The 20,594-nt window shown below is 37.4% G+C and overlaps 1 protein-coding gene across 1 annotated transcript; it reads right to left on the reverse strand.

The window, feature by feature from the left end:
• Window positions 1-1,222: 1,222 nt before the first annotated feature.
• Window positions 1,223-20,212, reverse strand: ATERDJ2A (DnaJ / Sec63 Brl domains-containing protein). The gene is made up of 12 exons (XM_077376903.1): window positions 19,908-20,212; window positions 19,739-19,825; window positions 9,588-9,821; window positions 9,337-9,432; window positions 7,614-7,734; window positions 7,402-7,508; window positions 7,064-7,281; window positions 5,656-5,833; window positions 5,409-5,528; window positions 4,730-4,816; window positions 4,074-4,184; window positions 1,223-2,295 (listed from the first exon to the last, which is right to left on the reverse strand). Exons 3-12 carry the CDS (start codon window positions 9,771-9,773, stop codon window positions 1,474-1,476), a joined length of 2,046 nt encoding a protein of 681 aa, XP_077233018.1. The 5' UTR covers window positions 9,774-9,821; window positions 19,739-19,825; window positions 19,908-20,212; the 3' UTR covers window positions 1,223-1,473.
• Window positions 20,213-20,594: the final 382 nt, after the last annotated feature.

The following is a 20,594-nucleotide window of genomic DNA, read 5'->3' on the forward strand; positions in this document are numbered from 1 at the left end:
TGTGTATAAAGTATGTTTCTACCCAAAAAAAAAACAAAATAGTGCCCCCCCCCCCCCCCCCCCAATAATGAATGGGTTTGGGTTGAGATGATTGGCCCTACCATATCAAAAATCAAAACATGAGGAGTAAAATGGTGGGCTACCCAATATATTGCGGCGGAACTCACCTTTTCAAAACATGTAAAATGATAGGCTTCATCCATGCTATGCATAAGGTGGTAAAAAAAAAATCAATAAAAATTTCCCATAGAAAGAAAACTAATGACAAAACTTAGTATATATTATAGAATATAGTTGCCATGGATGTTGAAGTATTAGAATGATATCATTTCCCTAAAGGCTCTGTTAACTTGTGTTCTCCGCGAAGAAAAAAAAAATTTAGCCAACACCATTTGATGGAAAAAGGTCACATTCCGCGGCAAATTGATCAACTGAACGGAAGAAAAAAGAAAGATCACATTATTAAAGTTTTCCCTGACTATCATGGTTGGGCACCATGTGTGTTTTATATGGACACCATCGAATCTGTTCATCAAATGTAAAGATATTAAATCTCAATTTACATCATCGGCGCAAAAATCTATCAAATATTATAAAGATAATAAATGATAGTGACCTTTTTACTAGAAATATAAAGATAAAAAGAGAAAATTTTCTTTTTACTAGAAATCCTTAGGCAGTGAGTGACAAGGAAAAAAAAACAGATTGGGCAAGATTCAAGATTCAGAGGGATAGAAAGGTATAAGTTGAAAGAATAGGGAATTAGATTGTGTTTTTAAACATTTAGGGGCCGTTTGGATGTGTAGATTTTAGAATCCATGTTTTAGTTTGAAAACAATGTCAGAGAGTGTTCATGACCAACCTGCTGTATGATGTACTGACAGCGTTTCTTGGAATTTTAGTAAAAAATCCAGGTTTTAGAAATCTCACCTGCATGCTGAAATTTCTAAAACCTGAAAACATGGGAGAATCTCCTGCTCTCTTGCTGTCGAAAAAAATGGCAAAAAATCAGAAAACGACGGCTGGTTGCTTTCTTCTCTAGTATTCCACCTACAATTTTGAGGAAATCCAAGATTCTAAAATCCGTGTATCCAAACGGCCCCTTAGAAAATTGGATTCTCCGCTTTTTCACTGTTATTGATAACTAGAATGGCAGAATTTCAGTTGGCAACTCGACCCATTCAACCCGCCTCACCAATATCCAACTCTTAAGCAGCAAAAATTGAAAGAGAAGTCGGTGAAAATAGTCATTAAGTAATAGTCACTTTGGTAAAGAAATAGAAGTTGCTGAAAATGGCCAAATGGCCACAGGTTTCAGGCAGAAATTTCTCACTTTTGCAATGCTACCATACAAAATGACTATTAAAAACATCCCATATCTTATGCATTTGACTTAAAATTGTTGTGAAGAGCTTCAAAAGAGCTCAGCTTTTCTCATCTATCTTAGTTTGTAGGAGGAATATAGGATTCAGTTCACTCTTCATCACTGCCTGAACTACCTTCACTGCTCGAACCGCCTTTCCCGTGTGCAATGCCATTGGCTTTCACCTTCTCGTTCTGATTCTCATCATCATCACTATACTCACTCTCATAATCGTCATAGTCCTCTTCCTCATCTTCTTCTTCTTCCTCAATTCCATCATCCACTGCGGGTCCCTCTTCCACCATGGACCCCCTGGTCCCCGCCCTGCTCCGTTTCAAAACCTTCAACTTCAAATTCGTCTTCTTATCACAACCAATCCAAGCATCACACAAACAATAAGAAGTCAGATTATAATTCCCATCCGCAGGTGCCTGAAACTTACCCATAACTAGCCTTGACCCGTTCTTCACTTTCTCCACCGCTTCTCTCACCGCGGCATTTATCTCCTTCACGCTCACACCTGAACCCTCTTTCACCTCCTGGATTGCCTTCGAGGCAGCAGTAATGGCAGCTGCCTCATCCAAGAAGCTAACTTTCTGAGACATCCACACATCATTTGTGACCGGGTCCGCAAGCAACAACCAGAAGTTTTCTTCCTTGTGGAATGGGAAGTAGGGGGCATGGGGGAGGGCTCCTGTTAGGCCATTCCCACGCTTGAGTGAGACCCAAGCATGCATTGTTACAATGTCCCCCTCTTGAATGCCTTCCTCCCCTTCTGTCTCGCACGTAATTTCAATCGTCATGGAAGGAATCATATCAAGGACTGCCTCCACGTCAAGAGTTTCGGCAGAGGAGAATCCAGCAGTCTGAGCCAGAAGCTCTGCGCGCTTCTCTGGGGTCATGTCCAGTAGGTCTTGAAATGTGCGCACCTTCTGCAAAAAGAATATTATGAAAATGTTTAATTACCTTATAAAATTTAAAGGAAGATAGAAAATAGTCAAGCCAGAAACTAATCTCTACAACATAATCCTATTATAAAACAACTATAATTGTAGGAAAAAGTACTATTTTTCAGCTATTCATCATATACCAACACTTAAGTAATAAACTGTGGTTCTAAGAAAGTCAAAACCTTCGCAATTTAAAATGGCATAGGCAGCTAATAAACTGTGGTTCTAGGAAAATCAAAACCTTTGCCAGCTCTCTCCTACCACAACCCAAACAAAGACACACTACTTATCAGTGAGTAGAGCCATACTTACCGTCTGTGCATAACTGTGGTTCTACCTGGAAATCTAGTGGTCAAGGGGGGCTCAAGGAGTGCGATCACTTTGGAGCAATCAACCCAGTCAAACAGTCCATGGAGGCTGTCTTGCTTCATTGTTGAAGCATTGGACCTTTGCAGAGATATAGGGTCATCTTTCCAGCATATGCCAAGACCCACAAATGAGATGGCTGATGGGATGCTGAGGGAAAAGTGCCGAGGACTTAAACTTGTAAATGATGATGCATTTCCATTATAAGCTGCATTTTATTCTGCGCTGATTCCTTTTTTTTCTTTTTCTTTTTGAAATGGCAATATATATTGATAGAAGAGAACCAAGATGGTCCTTAAGGATTACAAAGAGAACAACAAAAAACAATCAACTGGCAGAGGGAGAAAGTCAAACCACTCCAACACCAACCTATGAACCCCTGATCTAGCAAGGGAATCAGCTTCACCATTAGCTGATCTCCTAACATGCTTAAACACAATATAAGACCCCGAAATCAGATCTGAGATCTCCTCAAAGTAGCTAAGAAATCTCCAAGGGAGAACCACTCTCCCCGAGAGCCAACTAATAACATCGGATGAATCACCTTCCACTATCACCCTATCATAAACATTTTTACTCAGATGCTTATCCCTTGATATGCTACTCTGACTTCCGTTTCAGATGAGTCACTTGTACCAATAGGACCTGAGAAAGCCCATGATACCAAACCTAGAGAGTCTCTACAAAGACCTCCAACACCAACTGGACCCGGGTTTCCCAAACTGGACCCATCAAAATTGATCTCAATGAAGCCTACAAGAGGGGCTTCCCATTTCTAAACAATCTTTACTCTTCTAACACCTTCGAGACACACAATGCGCCAACCCTCCCAAAGATCAAAGGCTGAAACAAATCTGAACATCGGGAGACTCTTCGCCCAAAAAGTAGCCAAGGAGATAATCAAAGGCTGAAGCAAATTCTGTGCTGATTCCTATCCCAGTTTTGTCTTATATTCTTGTACTGACGTCAAAAAATTGGGCGTAAGGCGGAGAGAACAGAAACAGTGGTTACTAATAGTTAGTTTGTGTATTTCATTGTTAAAATACATATACATGTACCTTTAAGTTGCATAATTTAAAAAACATGTGCCCAGCACATCTACGTAGACATGGTTCATTTTACAACTATTAAATTTCCAAATGAATACCTCTTCAAGGGCGACCTAGACTAGTATTGAATTTAACCCGGATAAAAGATCACAGAGAGCAGATGAATTGGAAGCATGCTCCTAATTGAAGAGTATAGATGATTGGGAACTAGAACTACATTAGGTTATTTGAATAAGTGATTTCCACAAGAAAATACAATTGCATATCATCTCCTAAGCAAGAAATTCTGTCCCACATATTTCATGAGATGGCAATGGAACATTATTACCCATGATATCTTCTTACCTTGCGACCAATCTTTTTGACAACAGCCTCACTAAAATGAGGAAGTTGTAGAAAAGGTGCAATGCCTTCCGTGAACCCTCCAGTTGCTTTTCTTGCACTTAGAGGAACAGCCTGGATTCAATACATAGAAATACAGATGTGTAAATAATTTAAACTATTTACACAAAATAAACAATGGAAAATGTAAATGTTGAGAAAACTTAAAACACACAATACTGGGTAGCACTTATAGTGAACCAGTAATCAGCATAGAAGACTAAATTATTTTAGATTTTAAAAAAGGTGCAAGCAAAATTCAATGCCATAGAACCACGTCTTTACCCCTGAAATAAAAGCTGAGAAGTTTTCACTTTCAACACGTTGTCAGAAAATCCAAAAACCAAGTCTAGTTGATTATATCAACAACTCAACTCAACTAAGCCTTTGTCCCAAACTAGTTGGGGTCAGCTCTACTTGATGATATCAACACTACAAATTATTTGATTATTGGGGAGCAAGTAATTAGCCGCCAAAAATGCGGCAATCAGCTTCACATACAAAATTTTGGAAGACTATTCCAGCATTGATCTTTCAAGAATAAGTCCATTTAACCTCAAATTAGAACCAAAAAACATATGTCAACACAAAATTTTATAAGAAAGAAGGAAGCAAAGCACCTGAATGATACTCTGAGAAAGCTCAACAACCCCAATTGCAGGTCTCAGCCATCCATGTCCTTGAGGAGTGCGGGGAATAACAGCCATCTGCATGTAAAGTAATAAAAATTGAAGTGAACCGATTTACACTAGATTAGAAGATTGGTGAAAGCACACATGGCAACACATGAAATTAAGGAGTCTGATCAAACATTAGTGTATACATTTGAGTGAAACAGACTAGATGCCCATAAGAGAACAAGATAAACATAGACTGCATATATGTATATAAAATATCCGCATGTGTTTATATATGTGTGTGCGCGCGCGCGTGGAGTGGAGGCATGCTTCAGGAGTTCTATGCGACTGTAAAATACCTACCAAGTTAAAGGGAAAGTTTTATAAGACAGCTGTGAGGCCAGCCATGCTGTACAACTCAGAATTTTGGGCCACCAAGAAGCAGCAGTTGCATAAGATAAGTGTAACGGAGGTGCGAATGCTTGGATGTGCGGCGACACAAGGTTAAATAGAATTAAAAATGAAGACATCCGGAAAAAGGTGGGGGTGGCACCAATTGAAGAGAACAGGAAGAAGAGAAATTAACATGCACAAGAATTCAAATAAAATAGCTGTAGTGATTGTTTTTTTCATTCAATTAAAAAATATAGTTGGAGTGTCAAGAAAGGCACATCAAAATTACCTTCAATAGTTCTTCTAGAAGGCGAGGTGCAAGTTCGAGCACACGTTTGAAATCACCCTGCAGAGCTGAAGATAAACTCCCTGATTCACGAGTCAAGTGGGCCAGAATCAACAGTTCTGTCTGAACATCACAAAAGGGACGAAGCGGGTGAGAATAAAAACAACAAATAAAAAAAATAAACAACAAATCGAGTATGACACAATCTTATGTAGTCAAGTGTATAACGGCCAAATAGCTCAGTAACTACCTTCACTATGGATGGATGTTGCTTCCAAAACTTTGCTTGCTCATGCCTAATGTTCGTAGGGTCCAGATTCAATTCACTACGGACTACCATGAACAGCCTTTGAAGGGGTTCACCATCGCTCCTGCGAACTGGGATCTCCATGTACTCCGCAGCCTTAATGAAGACGTCCATAACCTTGCTGTATCATTAAGGTGTGGTCAGATAAAATAGAAAATCCACAATAAACTTCTACGAAATAAAATTCTTTGATATGTATGATGATGTTATGTAGATGATTAGAGATTTTCTATCATATGCACCATGATGTTGTGCAGAGATAAAAAAGAAACTCATATTTAAAAGAGAGGAAATAGTTACCCTGGACAGAAAAATTAAAGATCCAATATTTATATAAAGCCATCTATAAAACTTCGGCTTGCACTAATCAGCTTTTCTAAATCAAGTTCCTTGATTCTGAAAACAGATTAGGATTAATAGAGACTGCAATGCCATTCAGCAGTTTTTTATACATAGAAAACCAAAGATCTGAGTAACAATTTGGTCTACCAAGGATTAATACAGAAAGAAGGATGGACGAGACAGAAATCTGGGAAGTAGGTCAAGGGCTCCAAGAAAAACATTTGTCATTACTAAATGAAGATAATCACCTAGAAACTGAGGCAGCTGGCTGCGTTAGAGAAGAGGCAAACAGTGAGGGTGTGTCTGAGATGATATAATACCCAGATATGGTCAGCACAAAACAGAAACATGAGGGACAAGAAGCAGGGTGAATTTGGGGTTAGAGAAAAGATCAAAAACCATACTTTTGAGGGGTAGTAATTTAGTACGGATTTCCAAGGAACGGGAAGGGTGGAAAATCCTATATTTGGAAAGAGATTAGTAGAACTAAAAGTTTATTAGAGACGGTGATGAAGCAACCGAAATACCACCTATCATATAACTCACGCAATTTTGATGGAAGTTCCACGAAGAGGGGGAATTTGATTCAGTTTTTCAGTCAGTTCAACATCAGGAATAAAAAAGAACGGAAGTTCTTGCATGAATAGAAAACATGACAACCTGATTGGCCAATTTGTAAAATAAATACAATAGGTCTCATGATACTAGTAGATTATATTGAGGAGATTCAAGATATTTGCAGTGTAGTTCAGGTGTCATTTAATCATGTTCATTGGGAGGCCATATAAGAGACAGATGTGTAACAATAAAGAGTGGGAAGGCCATCAATGTTTTGGCTCTTGGTTTCCAATCCTTTAGTCTGGTATTCATTAATAATTTATAAACAATATTCATTTTTCTTATGTGACTGGTAACAGTAGCAATGGATCTCTATTGATTTTCAACAGAAAGATAATACAGATAAAAGTGCGACTAAATATGTACAGGAGATTTGAAAGAGATTCCATACCTTGGAGCCAAGGAAGGTTTCATGAAGTAATAATATGTGTTCAAAGTTTGATGCATGACATAATTCCCAGTATATTTCGATGACCTCGAAAGATATATAACTGCCATCATCAAAGGTAAAAGAATGCAAACTCCAACAATTCCAAGCAAAAGAATTCCACCAGATGCCCCATCAATGTTAAGTAAGAACTGAGGGAGAGCTATTCCCATTTGAAACCCCTGCATGCATGCATTATTAAACACTTAGATTCAAAGCAGCCAATCCCATAAACATATTTGTTTAACTTCAGAAAAAGAGAGACGTATCATTTCCCTAATCCAAGACAGAAGTTATATTACCTGCTTGCCATCTGGATGGCCATATTTTTCAAAATTCTCACGGGAAATTGGATCAGTCAAAGCCTGATATGCCTTAGATATAGACTCCACAAAATATTTATGGGCCTCTGAAAACATTTAATCACTATTTAGTAAGTATAGTTCAAAATAAAAGAGATCCAGAAATATCATCCAAATGGAGGTAAACAAAATATAAACTCAAGACCTTCAACCTGGATCTGGATTTTTATCTGGATGGTATTGAATGGAAAGTCTCCTGTATGCCTTCTTAATTTCTGAATCTGAAACGCCGGGCTCTAATCCAAGAATACCAAATGGCTCAAATGGTTGAACCTAAACAAAAATAGAATGTAGAATCCGTAATGAGACGCAACATAAAAGAACGCATTGTTGGTATTAGCAAATTGTTAACACCATGGCAGTGATAATATAAATTAGGGAAGTATTTGATGATTTTAAATGGCATAAAATAGTACATCTTATTTGAGAATTCAATGTACTTAATGGACACTGCTTCTACCTTTCTATAAAGATACCAACCTTTGAGGCATTTTTTCTACTTTTTTTTTTTTTTTTTTTTTGCATTCTTAAATATTAATATAGTGTGTCTGCGTATCCGACATCATCTTAAAAGTTGCTGCATTTGACATACTGTATTTGTTCTCCTACACTAACATAAACACACAAGCTTGCATCTGAGCTACATGGCTCAGTAAAATTTTGTTACAATTGGTAACAAGTCGTATTGCATTCAAAGCTTCTAATCCAAATAAAGTAGTAGAAATACCATCTAGCACAAAACAAAATCTGTCTTCGTAGATAAAAGCGTACATTAAATCATGAGCAAAAAATAAATAAATAAAGGGATGCCAACATCGAAGAGTAATATCAATTAGCGTACCAGCTTTCCAAAGCCTCAAATAACAGAACTGATATTTGATTATATAGGCAAAACCAAGACCCTCTAATTTCCCTGGTTTTCATGTTTTTTTAACGGTATCTGGTTTCCATGTTAAGTACTGTTTTGTTGGAATAAGTGTTAATTAGAAAAAGGTATATTTCTTCCTATATTAGCAGGAAAGAACCCATGAAACCCAGATGTAAATGAAAAAAAATCAGGTTATGCGTCAAACAATTTATACATGACATTGTACGAACAAGAGGAAAAAACAGGGTTGTCATAGTCCTTTAAACATTCAAGAAAAACAAAAACTATTAAAAGGCATGACAGTTCTTCAAAAGAGAAAAATCATGATAAAAAACTAGAAGAATAATACGACAGAAAATTTTCACAGTTGCCCTTTCCCTTTTTCTGACTAGCAGTTTTATGAATAGAGCAGTTTTTTTCCCAGTACATAAAATTCGTCTTGACTCTTGACATTACCTGGAAAGAGTGTCCACCACTCGCGCTTCTAAGATATCATGCCTATTTATATCTATACTACTAAAAAAAGAATGGGCACGACTAGAATAACTAACATGCGTATCATTTTATTTATTTTATTTTATTTTTAATGGTACAATTTCATTCAATAAAGGGGAAGACCGAGATAGTCCGCCCAAGATTACAAGAAAACAAATAAAGAGCAAAAAGCATGAGAAAAAGAGAAGAGAAAAGAAGATAAATGAGGATCATGATATAGAATAAACTACCGGGTCAATTTGTATCTTCTGGATTTAATATAAATGCCTCGAACATTTTCCGATTGACCAAAAAAGACTGTAACATGTTAAAATATGAAACTTTGCCGGCTTCAATATGGGCAGGAAGCCAAATAGTAACTAAATCAAGGGCACATAAGGGCAAGGACCCCTGATGAACATAAAAAGGATAACTATCATAGGAACATAACAATCCACATGGCTGATCTCACAATCGCTTTCCAATACTTTCATGATCAAATTGATGCCAACAAGTATAAAACTGAAAATTACCTCGCGGCTTATATGTTTGATGTAATAAACCAGGAACCCCATGATGACCCAAAGCAGCACAAGTGTCAAGTTACTCCATGTGGAGAAGTTTGAAATCTGCAAAAGAAAGCCAAAAGAATTTTTCGGAAGGAAGCGCATAATATAAACTCCTTTACAGAGCACTCATGTTTTGTCCAATTCTATGATACACCAACTTTAATAAAAATAATAAACAAAAAGCACATAGCAAATGGTAAAAAGGACAAACTCACCCGTTTAAATATGGACTTGCGGTACTTTCCTGAACGTGAACATGTTGAACACTGGCAATGGATGGGCTTTATCTTTTTAGAGGCAGCACGACACAACTTGATAATTGTGTAAGGCACTAAAGGCAGTGCCATTATAGTCAAAATGAATATTGGGAACAACGAACTGTTCTCTTCTGATGCAGCCATGGATACGTATAGCTTTTGAAAAAAATGCAATTTGCTGGTGGTATATATCTGTGTAAGAGATCTCCAATGAGAACATGAATATGCCAGCCTTTAACAAATACATCCAATAGAAGTGGAGGCATGCTATATGAGCAACTTCGCATTCAGGAACATGTGTGCTCACAAATGTATGAACTGATTGAGATTGTATGCTCACAAATAATTCAGTATCCAGGAATTTAATGAATGCAACAATAAAGGAAACTTTTTTTTTTAATGATAACAATAAAGGAAACTAGTGGCCAATCATCTTGAGCATAGAGACACAGGGCCATAGAAACATGACTGCAAAATCTTAAAGATCAAGCACTTGTACCAAGGTTCCACATGAACATGGTCACAAAGCTGAGGATTAACTTGTGCACCATTTGAGAATTTTGCAAACTCAAGTGTTAACATGAAAAAGATGGGCGAAACTCCAAATTTCTAATGAAGATCACTTAACAGACTCAAAATCACTTGGAAACACAATGAAAGTCATAATGGAAATCACTCTATGGACATACATAATGAAAATCACTCGATAGGATGTTTCTCAACTAGAATGACATCAGATTAAGTTCCATTCATGTATTGACTGCTATGAAACAATGTGTTGTGGCTTCAAACAATAGGGCTTTAAACCATCATCAGTACAACTAGTGCATCCAATGGAAATTCAATGCCACACAAACATTTTGCACTTAGAGGCATTCAATCAAACAGATCATAGGCATGAGTAAAACATTTATCTGCCACTTGTTTTCCAAGACCAAAATCGAATAGCATAGAATAGAGATCACGAAAAATGCAGGAAACAAAAGAGAAATAAGGAGTATCGAGAACGAATAAAGGAAAAGAATGGGAGAATTACCTTGAATTGGAGACCTGGATGCTCAGGTTCTAGTTCTTCTTTCCACTTCTTATAACCCTAAGGAAACTTGCAAACTCTCTCTTCTCTCCCTTCCTTTCACACCAACAAACCTAGAGTCCATTCTCCTTTGGAGCCATAAGTACCCCAAAATCAGAAGGAGAGAGTGGTAGGGATAAGGATTTAGTCCAAATTTCAATGGAGATGGGTTAGATCTAGGTAATTACGAACTATATCTGGTATAGGAAAGGGGATAATCACCGGATCTGATGGTTATAATGGAGAGGATCATGGAGGTGTTAATGGTGAAAATGAAGAAGATGGTTCGGTGATGGTGGTGATCGGATTGGCGTGGTTATGGCTTCTATAGGGATGTGGAATAGGAACATAAAATTGAATGAAGGCGGACCCAATGTTTTTAGAGCTTACTGGTGGTTTAGGGTCTGGAAAATGGTGGGATATGGTGAAGAGGGTTTAGAAAAACTGAAATGGTTATGGGGATGGTGGATAGAAATAGGGGTTTGTGATATTCGGATGAAAACGGTGATGGCAAAATGGTGTCCGAATGAGGTTGGTAATGGAGAAAGAGGTGGTGGAGCTGAAGATTATGGTTAGGGTGAAGATGGGTTTTAATGGAGCTTTGAGGTGGGTTTGGGAGATGAGAGTGATATGTAATGGAGATGGTGGAGAAGTAGAGAAAAAGAGTTTAATGGAGAATGGGGCTGAGATGGTAGCATTGGGCAGAGTGTGGCCGCCGACAACGTAGTGACCGAGGAAGACGATCGAAGTTGAGTGATGGTGGCGGTGGGTGGAGCTAGGACTCCCTTTCTCTCTCGATCTCTCCCTTTCTCTCTCGATCTCTCCCTTCTCTCTGATATTAGGGTTTTCTCAAACGAAGATCCCCTTTTGCCCTAATCGAATTTTTTTTTTATAAGGCGAGGGGTGTGCTGATATCAGCACCCCCTAGCTTTGGTAATTGCACCCTATCTTGTATCTTGTTCTTTAACCACTTATGCAGAGACATTAGTATCGGCACACACACGTTGGATATTTCACCCCACTTCTGCTTAAAACAAAGGAAAATGATATTACTACAATTATGTTTTGATAATTGCACTAACTAAGCTCGTCCTTTCCTCGGTTTTTCATGTAATTTTGCAGGTCGCTTTTGGGAATGGTAACAACCTATTGAGTGGCATTTAGTGCACAAACGGACAAGATGGGTTAGTGAATATATCAAAATAAGGTTGTGATCAAGCACTGGAGCTTAGGACGCAAATAAAGGGTGCCAACACCAAAAACTCAGGGGTATTTTTGTAAATTTCCCCGATTTTTGCAAAATTGAAGGAGAGGATTAGGGCAACTAAACAAAGGGACCTAATGGGATTTGGGGATCATTCAGGCTTTCAAAAGATTTTGAAAATGATCTACAAATGGGCATTTTTTAGGTTTTTCAGGTTCTTTCACGTTCTAGGCTCAGTTTTTCGGAAACTTTCAGGATTGGTTTCGGACACTTTGGGAATCGGTTTCGAGAACTTAAAACTTGATTTTGGGAGATTTTGAATTCGGTTTCAGGCTTTGGATTTCGGGAACTTTATTCAATTTTGGGATTTTAATTCGATTTTGGGATTTTTAGGGTCCGGTCAAAATGGGGTGTCTACACTATTATTTTGGAGATTTATAATTCTTTCATTTTATTGGATGGAATTTCAATGAGTTAGGTCCATAAGAACCATGAAGTCCTAGTTTTCAATAAAAATTGAATTACTTAGGAGTTAGGTCTCAGATTTCTAGGCTAACAAGTCAGCTAGCTCATTGGACAATCTGGGAATACAAGAAAGACAAAGATACATCTACGTCTATACAACCGTCCACTATTTCGCTTACAAGTCAACTCTATTGGAATTTTCTCAGACCCTCAAAATCCGAAATGCACTGCAGACATGTGACATGTCTCACCAATGAGCCAAGACACTTCAATACACCCATAAAAATTTATTTAAAGTTAATAAAAAACTACTCAATAAGTTCTATAACATATAAACAATTGTTTCGACACATAACAAAGTCATTAATACTTACATTCTTACCTGATAATCTGTTGAACTCTATCAGTTGACTACTTTTGTTTAGCATTTGCAATATTTCACTATATCAAGACAATTTTATACGTCGTACTGTAAGAATAATAATGACTAGAAACTAGGTATTATTCAATCATTTTAAAGAAAATAAACTCAAAAAATGATAGACCTAGCAGATTCATGCACAGATCTAGTCAAATAATGTACCATAGACATGGATCTACACTTATATAATCACTGGGAGCCAAAATAGGTAAAAGAAAATTGAAAGCATCGAGTATTTAGTATTTATCACAAGGATAATATCGAGTAAGATTTTGACGTGGTTTGGTCTCAGTTGGGTGTTTCGTAGCACCTTTAAGTCGTTGTTTGAGGGATGGAAGCTGAGAGGCTTGGGAGTTTTAGGTAAAATTGATGGTCTATGATTTAATTCGTGTTGATTTGGACAGTATGCAAAGTGTGGAATAATAAAGTTTTTGAGAACATAAGGTAAAACATGTCCTATCTACTGCTGAAGATCAAGTTGCTGATTATAAACTGGGGCCTCTGCAAAAAATATTTTTGTGATGGGTCTTCTATGAAATTGGATGGAGTATCTATGGAGCAAAATCCAAGGCAAAAGATGTGTCCTTAGATGGATTCCTTCTCCACCTGACTACATCAAACTGAATTTCGATGGCTGCTTGACCTCAACAACATATACAGGGGCGATGCCAGAAATTTTGCACAAGGGGGGCAAAAATTATAGTAATTTTTTTGGTCGAGGGTACCGGAAGGGAATCCATGGGACCACACACAAAATTAAGCCTCTGCAATCATTGACAATAAAGACCGACTCCCTTTCATTTCAATTATTTCCATGGTGTCGTTCCCTTGAACTTTCTTAGGTGTCTTCGTCCTATGTCAAAAGGATATCTCAACCGTAAGACACGGATTACAAAAATTCAGTGTTTTAACTTTTCTTGGATATAATGGATCTAGGGGCCAGGATCATCCAATCAATGTGGGTGCAACGGGAATGGGCCATACTCGTGAGCTGATCAGATCAATGGATCCAATCCCATACTACACATGGTGAGGGGCCAGAAGCTATATGTTAGTTTGGATGTTGGTGGGTCCCGTAAAGATAATCCCAATCTTCTCTCTCAGGCGAAGATGTAGTTAAAGCTTATCCCAATCAATCTCTCACAGCATTGCAACTAAAAAATTGCCTCAAGGATGTTAAAGCTAACTTATTAAAGAGGAAAACCGTCTAATTAGGGATTCTTTATTGGAACAAAAAAATAGCATATAGATAACTAATAAAAGAGGGAAAGCGACAAATTAGGGATTTTTCTTTAACTCTAGTTAAAGAGACGGATTTTATTGCAAGAAAAATGCTAGCTTGGCGAATTTGTAACCAATCAGATCCAGAGTACATTCAATCGGCTAATTAGCCGCTTGATGCTAGCATTCCTCTAAAAAATAAAGGTATTTTTTTTACCAAAAATTAAGGGGGGCAATTGTCCCCCTTCCCTTTCATGTGCCATCGCCCCTGAACATATACCTTTATCTCCCTTCTCTAAATATGAAAAACAAAAGGAAAGGTGAAAAAAACTTTCATGTTTTATACACATTCAAGACAACATTGATACACATGTTGGATTTGAACGTTGTATTGTCATATATGTATTGTGTCTCAGGCACAGTTGTAAATTTCGTTTCGTTTCGTCCGAAGTGGACGAAAATTTCGTTTCGTTCCGGATTTTGGCCGAAATTGACCAGAATTGACCGAAATTTACTGAAATTTACAGAAATTTGACGAAATTTACCAAAAAGTTTTGAACAAAATTGTTTGAAATTGTCCGAAATTTCGTTTCGGTGGCCAAAACGAAATGGCCACCGAAACGAAATCTACAATTATGGTCTCAGGTGACACAACTTGCATACAAAACAGGGGTGTAAATGACACCCCCTATATTGTGTCCCAACTAGATTCAAGACATCATCTCATGTGTGTCGACATCGAACTATACATCATTCCAAGCCTAACACTACCAACCAATTAGGTAACCCAAGATTTGAAGTGGGATGGCACGACAAGCAATTTTATGAAATGCATGTTTCAGCTTAATACTATCATATTTTTAATGCCACGGTTGGTTTGAAGGGGGGAGTCTACTCACAAATAAAAGTGGTGAGGAAGGAATCGAACATTGTTTCACATAGCAATTAAATTTCAATATGTTTCATCACTATCGGATTGTTATGATATAGCTCTAAGCATGAAAAGGGACTTAATGAAATAAATGTTCATTACACATATTAGATTGTTACCCAAACACAACTTTCATGCATAAAGCGTGCATACAACTTTCAAGCATAAACCCGACATAACTTCTGCTTTATTTAATTTTTCAATTTTTGGGAAACGTTACAAAGACATGCTCGTGTCAGGTTTGCCCCTACTCCCAAACAGGCTGCCAATATTGACATGTCTACTAAATAGCAGTATATTTGACATTTTATAAAAGATATAGGGACATTAAATACTGAGCAACCTCAAACATCATTACTGACGAAGACTTCTTCTCAAAAAGGAGATAAAAATAACGACGATCCACTAAATCAATTAGTTGAAGTCTGTTGATCCTGATGAACAACATGAGCGTCGGGTATGTTTGTCATTTTATCAAAGATATAGGGACATTTTTTTCATTAAATGGTTATAAATAAAACGTAGGGTTTGGGTAAGTGGCAAAATAGGGACATATGTTCAGAAGCTGCCTACCACTGGCATGTCTTCCAATCAGCTCTTTGTTTTAAATTAAATGTGAATATTATTTTAGCGGTAACAGGAAATAAAATGGAAATATCAAACCCTCACATACACTATTAAGTAGCTAACAAAATTTGACTGATTAGGGTGGATCAAGGCATAAATTTAGTCTCCATGTATAGGGTTTGGGAACTTTCATGATACAAACCAGTTTCCTAATTGGACCAACCAAAAACTTCCACAACTAGAACTAAAGTTCCACGGAAAGAACGACTAGTTTTGGTGTGTCTCCAATCAACAGCAGCAAAACAAACAGTTAAGAAGGGGACAATATCTTGGAGACAAAAAAAGTGCTAAAATTTTCAGCAACTAAAGAAAATAACCTTAACAGGTCTGAACTGCTGCTTCTACATAGACTGTCCACTGTATTTAAAAATTCTCAAGAAATTAAGAAACTTCTAATGATGTTCAAACTTCCCTCCAAACCGTAATAGAATAAGGTCCCTAGTTGCAATATCAAAGGCTCCTATGACCAATGTTCTGAAAATCGGAATCGTATCGTAAATCGTAAGAGGGGTCGAATCGTATTGAATCGTAAATCGAATCGTAAATCTTATGAATTTTTCAGATTTACATATAAAAATCAGAAAAAATTAATAAAAAATAGGAAAATTTATAATTAAGAATAAAAAAGAGTAATCATCAATTTTCCATTCAAAGCCATTACAATAAATAACATGAAATGCCTGATAAATACATGCATGGAGTGTAGTAAGTAGTTAAATATTAACATAAATGAAGATTTTGAACTCAAAATTAAGGCTCTGTTTGTTTTGGATTTGGGGAACAGATTGTGAGTCCATAAAAGATTATTTGACCCAAATTTAAATGTAAATTTGGGTCTGATAATCAGTTTTGGACTCGAAATTATTTCTCAAAATCCAAAACAAACAGAGCCTCAAAATTAAAGTTACAAAAATTAAGATTTTGAACTCAAAAATAAAGCTCTGTTTGTTTTGGAATTTGAGAACAGATTGTGAGTCCATAAAAGATTATTTGACCCAAAGTCGAAAGTAAATTTGGGTCTGATAATCAGTTTTGAACTCGAAATCAGTTCTCAATGTCCAAAACAAACAGAGACCATTCCAGCTCAAAAAAAAACAGAGCCTTAATTTTAAGAACTGATTGGCTCTAACAATCAGTTTTGCCATAGGAATTTCAGAACAAACAGAGCCCTCCAGTTCACAATCGGTTGTTTTAATCTTTGACAAGCAGTGCCTTTTGAATTTCAGAACCGATTGTGAGTCCAGAACAGATTAATTTTCCCCAAATTTAAACGTAATTTGGGTTCAATAATCAGTTTTGGACTCGAAATTGGTTCTCCAAATCCAAGCGTTAAGGCTTTTTTGGGACTCTAAAACATAAATTGATTCTCAAAATCTAAAGCAAACATGACCTAACACCTAAGTCACTGTTTGTTTTGGATTTTAAGAACTGATTACAGTTATAAAAAAACCCTAACCCGCAAGAGGAGATGATGAGAAAAAAGAAAAATGAGAAAGTAGAGGAAAGAAAGAGGAGATGAGGAGAAAAAACTGTAAAAATAGCTTACCTTAACTCCTTAAATAGATTGGAAGGCGGAGGAAGGTGGTGGAAGGTGGTAAACCGTTGAAGGAGATCCCAAACCGTAGCTTGCAAACCCTAACTCGATTTGGGTTTTTTTTCTCTCGTGTAAAGTCGGAAAAGAGAGAGAGTCGAGAAGAATGAAGTAAAAGTCGATTTTACCTAATAAATTAACTGGCTGGGCCCACTTTCGTTATAAAATAAACTACGTGAATGAATCATACGATTCGAAATCGAATCGTGATTCAACTAAGAAACGATTCATTCCCACGATTTGAATCGGCAAGCATCCGATTCTATTCAAGTCATACGATTTGAATCGTAAATCGTACGATTTTGACAACGTTGCCTACGATAGAAAAATAACAAAATTACAATGGTTATGGTATGCAATATCTCGTACCTCTCCAGTCCTAACAAAATTACTATGGCCTTTGTCCCAATTAGAATCATGTAGCTTTCCTCAAGTCACATACCAGATGAACATTGCTATAGGCTTGAGAGTACCTTTGTAGCTAATATTCCATTACTGCTGTTACAGTTGGGTGAAGATGGAAGGATCGACCTTGAGTATAAAAGGTGATGTCGCTAACTGAGAGATTTAGATGCGAAAATTGAAGAGGCGAAGGGCGCTTATGCAGTACCTATTGGAGTGAAGGGGGGGCTATGCAGTACCTAATGTGAGGCGGGGGTACTTGCTTCTTATCAAGGTATCAAATTGTTGGTGGAGGATGACCTTTAAAGTGTGGTGGTAGAAGGGGATTCCCTCAATGTAATTCGTTGGCTTAGCGGTGCTCATGTCCCACCTTGGAGATTTGCCGAGCTTTTTGACGAGATAAATGATATCGTGGGGAGAACCAATATCTCCTTCCGCCATATTAGGAGATCGGCCAACGGGGTGTAGGATAAGTTGGCCAAGGATGGGGTGCTTTTGTCGTTGTTTCAACTTTTTGATTTCTTGCCCCCTTGATTTTCTTGGTTTCTAATTTGTATTTCTGTTTCCTTTTTTCCTTTTCGTGCTTTTGTATTTGATCATCTCGGCCTTTCTTTTGAATGAAATCTTTACCATTCAAAAAAAAAAAATCCCCCAAAGGTCAATTGCAAGGCACTGGGTAATCAACATCTAATCCCATACCTTCACCACCATGAGAGCACCTTAGTCTTAGCATACACTATGTTTCGGGACTTCCACAAACATAACAAGCAAACACTCAATACATGCTGATGATCAATTTTTTATAACATATTTCATTCCATGTAAGAAGACAATAGATGCATCTAATATTACTGACCCCCGGTTCTCAGATAACTTGTTTAACCAACATGAGTCCCTAGAACAATTACTGACGATCAAGATGTACAGTTTTTTAGTCACTTCTGGTGGACATTATGGAGAAAAAATGGGAACCAAGATTCAACAGCCAAGCATATATCATCCCTAAACTAAAAACAAACCAAAGTTGACAACAAAAATTAAGGAAATTTTCAACATAGTTTGTCCAAAGAACGTGTTACCGGATGGGAATTGGTGTTGGTACTTCAATCAGTAGAACTACCATACATTAGATGATACCCAATGGGATTTACTAATATTCACATCTTTGTAAACATAGAACACCTAACTAATGTCAAAAAGAAAAGGGCAATGATATCCCCCAAAAAAATTGATCTTTAATTTGAGATTCTATAAGAAGAAAAGAATTTGATCTTTGATTCCAGATTCTATAAGAAGCAATGTACCACATTAGTAGTAATAACATCTCTAGAACTAATTTTACTTAACATGTGTTTGTACAAATGTTTTTAAAGAATCATTCATATGATTACTTTACTTGCAGAATGTTATCTTAGGTTTTACATCATTTAAAGAGTTATTCTGTAAAACCTAAAATATCTAATAAAAATGCATTCCGTTTCCTTTTTTATACAGCTTGGGATTTTCAGTTTAATATTCTGAAACATCATTTTGCTTTTCCTCTTTAGCTATACCGATCTAAAAACTCATTGTGACACGCCCTTGAAAAGCAATTTAGAAGTTCTATCTATTATTATCAAGAACTCAGTTTTTCTCTTGGCTCCTTACACATCTCATTCCACGAGTTTTTATATGGTGTAAGCCCCATATAGTCAAGTATTTTTCGGGAAAAAAACTGTACGGCTTACACCATGGGATGATCCAAACCGTCCATTTGATGGGCACAACGTAAATAGGGTGTGCCCAAAAAATCGTGCTCATAGGATGATCCTACCCCTCCGATCTATGGATGAACTCCATATTATGGAAACCTCAATAGATCACAGGGTTGGGATCATCTTATGGATATAATTTTTCTAGGCACAATCTATTTACGCTGTGGCCCATCAAATGGACGGTCTGGATGGTGTAAGCCATACAGTTTTCTTCGAAAAATACTTCACTATACAGGCTCATACCATATAAAAACTCCTCATTTCACATAAGATCTTAAGAAAGTGTGTAAATTCATAAAATTTCGTTTGCACATCAACACATGCCTTTTTGCTAGCAATTCAGTAATCAAAATCAAAAAATTCCTCACACTATTTGTCAGATCGCATGTGTAAATGGAAATTTCAGCAGAAATCATAATACCTAATCTGAGAGATAAACTGATATGAGAACCAATTTTCAGCTCGATTTGAAAACCCTAGCTTCCTTCTTCCCCCTCCGCCCCTTTACCTGAAACAGAAAAACAAAACCTCAAGTCAAAACCCTAAAACGTGTAATTACTACTACCTGATCAAAAGATAAGCCTCCCAACCTGAAATTTTAGAAGGAAACTCGTTGAAATTTAATCGGCGAACCAGGAACACGCCCAATTTCCGAATCAGAAAAAAAAGAGAGAGACACTGGGAGACAGAGAGGATTAGAGCAGAGAATTTCAGAGGGTTTTGGGGTATGGTTTTGATTGATTCAATATATGGCATGGATCTTGAATTTCCTCGGAATTTTACTATTTAGACCGCCGCATCTGTTGATGCCACGTGTGAAGTAAATAGAAAACCCTAGGTACTAGGTGGGCCCGCTTAGGAGATGATAAATATCCCGTGGGGTGCCCGGAGAAGAAAGGGAGACAAATATTTAGGGCAATGATATTTTCACCCCCTGCAGTATGCATTTACCCCGCTTATAACGAGAACAGTGGGCAACTATAACGCTCTTTGACGTCAAATCACGTTAAAAGGGGGGCGCTGATACTCCCTCCCTCCCCCCCCCCCCCGCCTGGCTAACGCCGCTCTCTCCACACTCTCTCTCTCTCTCTCTCCGCACACACAACAGGAACAGTTGGTGGGCCCAACAGAAACCATTGGTGGAATGGTGGGCCCATCTTTGAACAACGTAGGCCCCGCCCATACCACACCATAGGATAATCCAAACCATCCATTTGATGGGCCATAAACGTAAATAGGTTACGTCCCAAAATATTTTTCCATAGCCGGATCCTAGC

This window comes from Tasmannia lanceolata, unplaced genomic scaffold (genome assembly GCF_043159265.1).
Source record: "Tasmannia lanceolata isolate RefF3 unplaced genomic scaffold, GAP_Taslan_0.1 ptg000002l, whole genome shotgun sequence".
NCBI lineage: Eukaryota > Viridiplantae > Streptophyta > Magnoliopsida > Canellales > Winteraceae > Tasmannia > Tasmannia lanceolata.

Coding starts and splice junctions, on each gene's coding strand:
- ATERDJ2A (XM_077376903.1), bottom strand. CDS start 9,773: ATGGCTGCATCAGAAGAGAACAGTTCGTTGTTCCCAATATTCATTTTG. Junction 4,817..5,408: donor TTCTAGAAGAACTATTGAAG/GTAATTTTGATG, acceptor CTTTACATGCAG/ATGGCTGTTATTCCCCGCAC. Junction 2,296..4,073: donor TCAAAAAGATTGGTCGCAAG/GTAAGAAGATAT, acceptor TTCTTTTTGCAG/AAGGTGCGCACATTTCAAGA.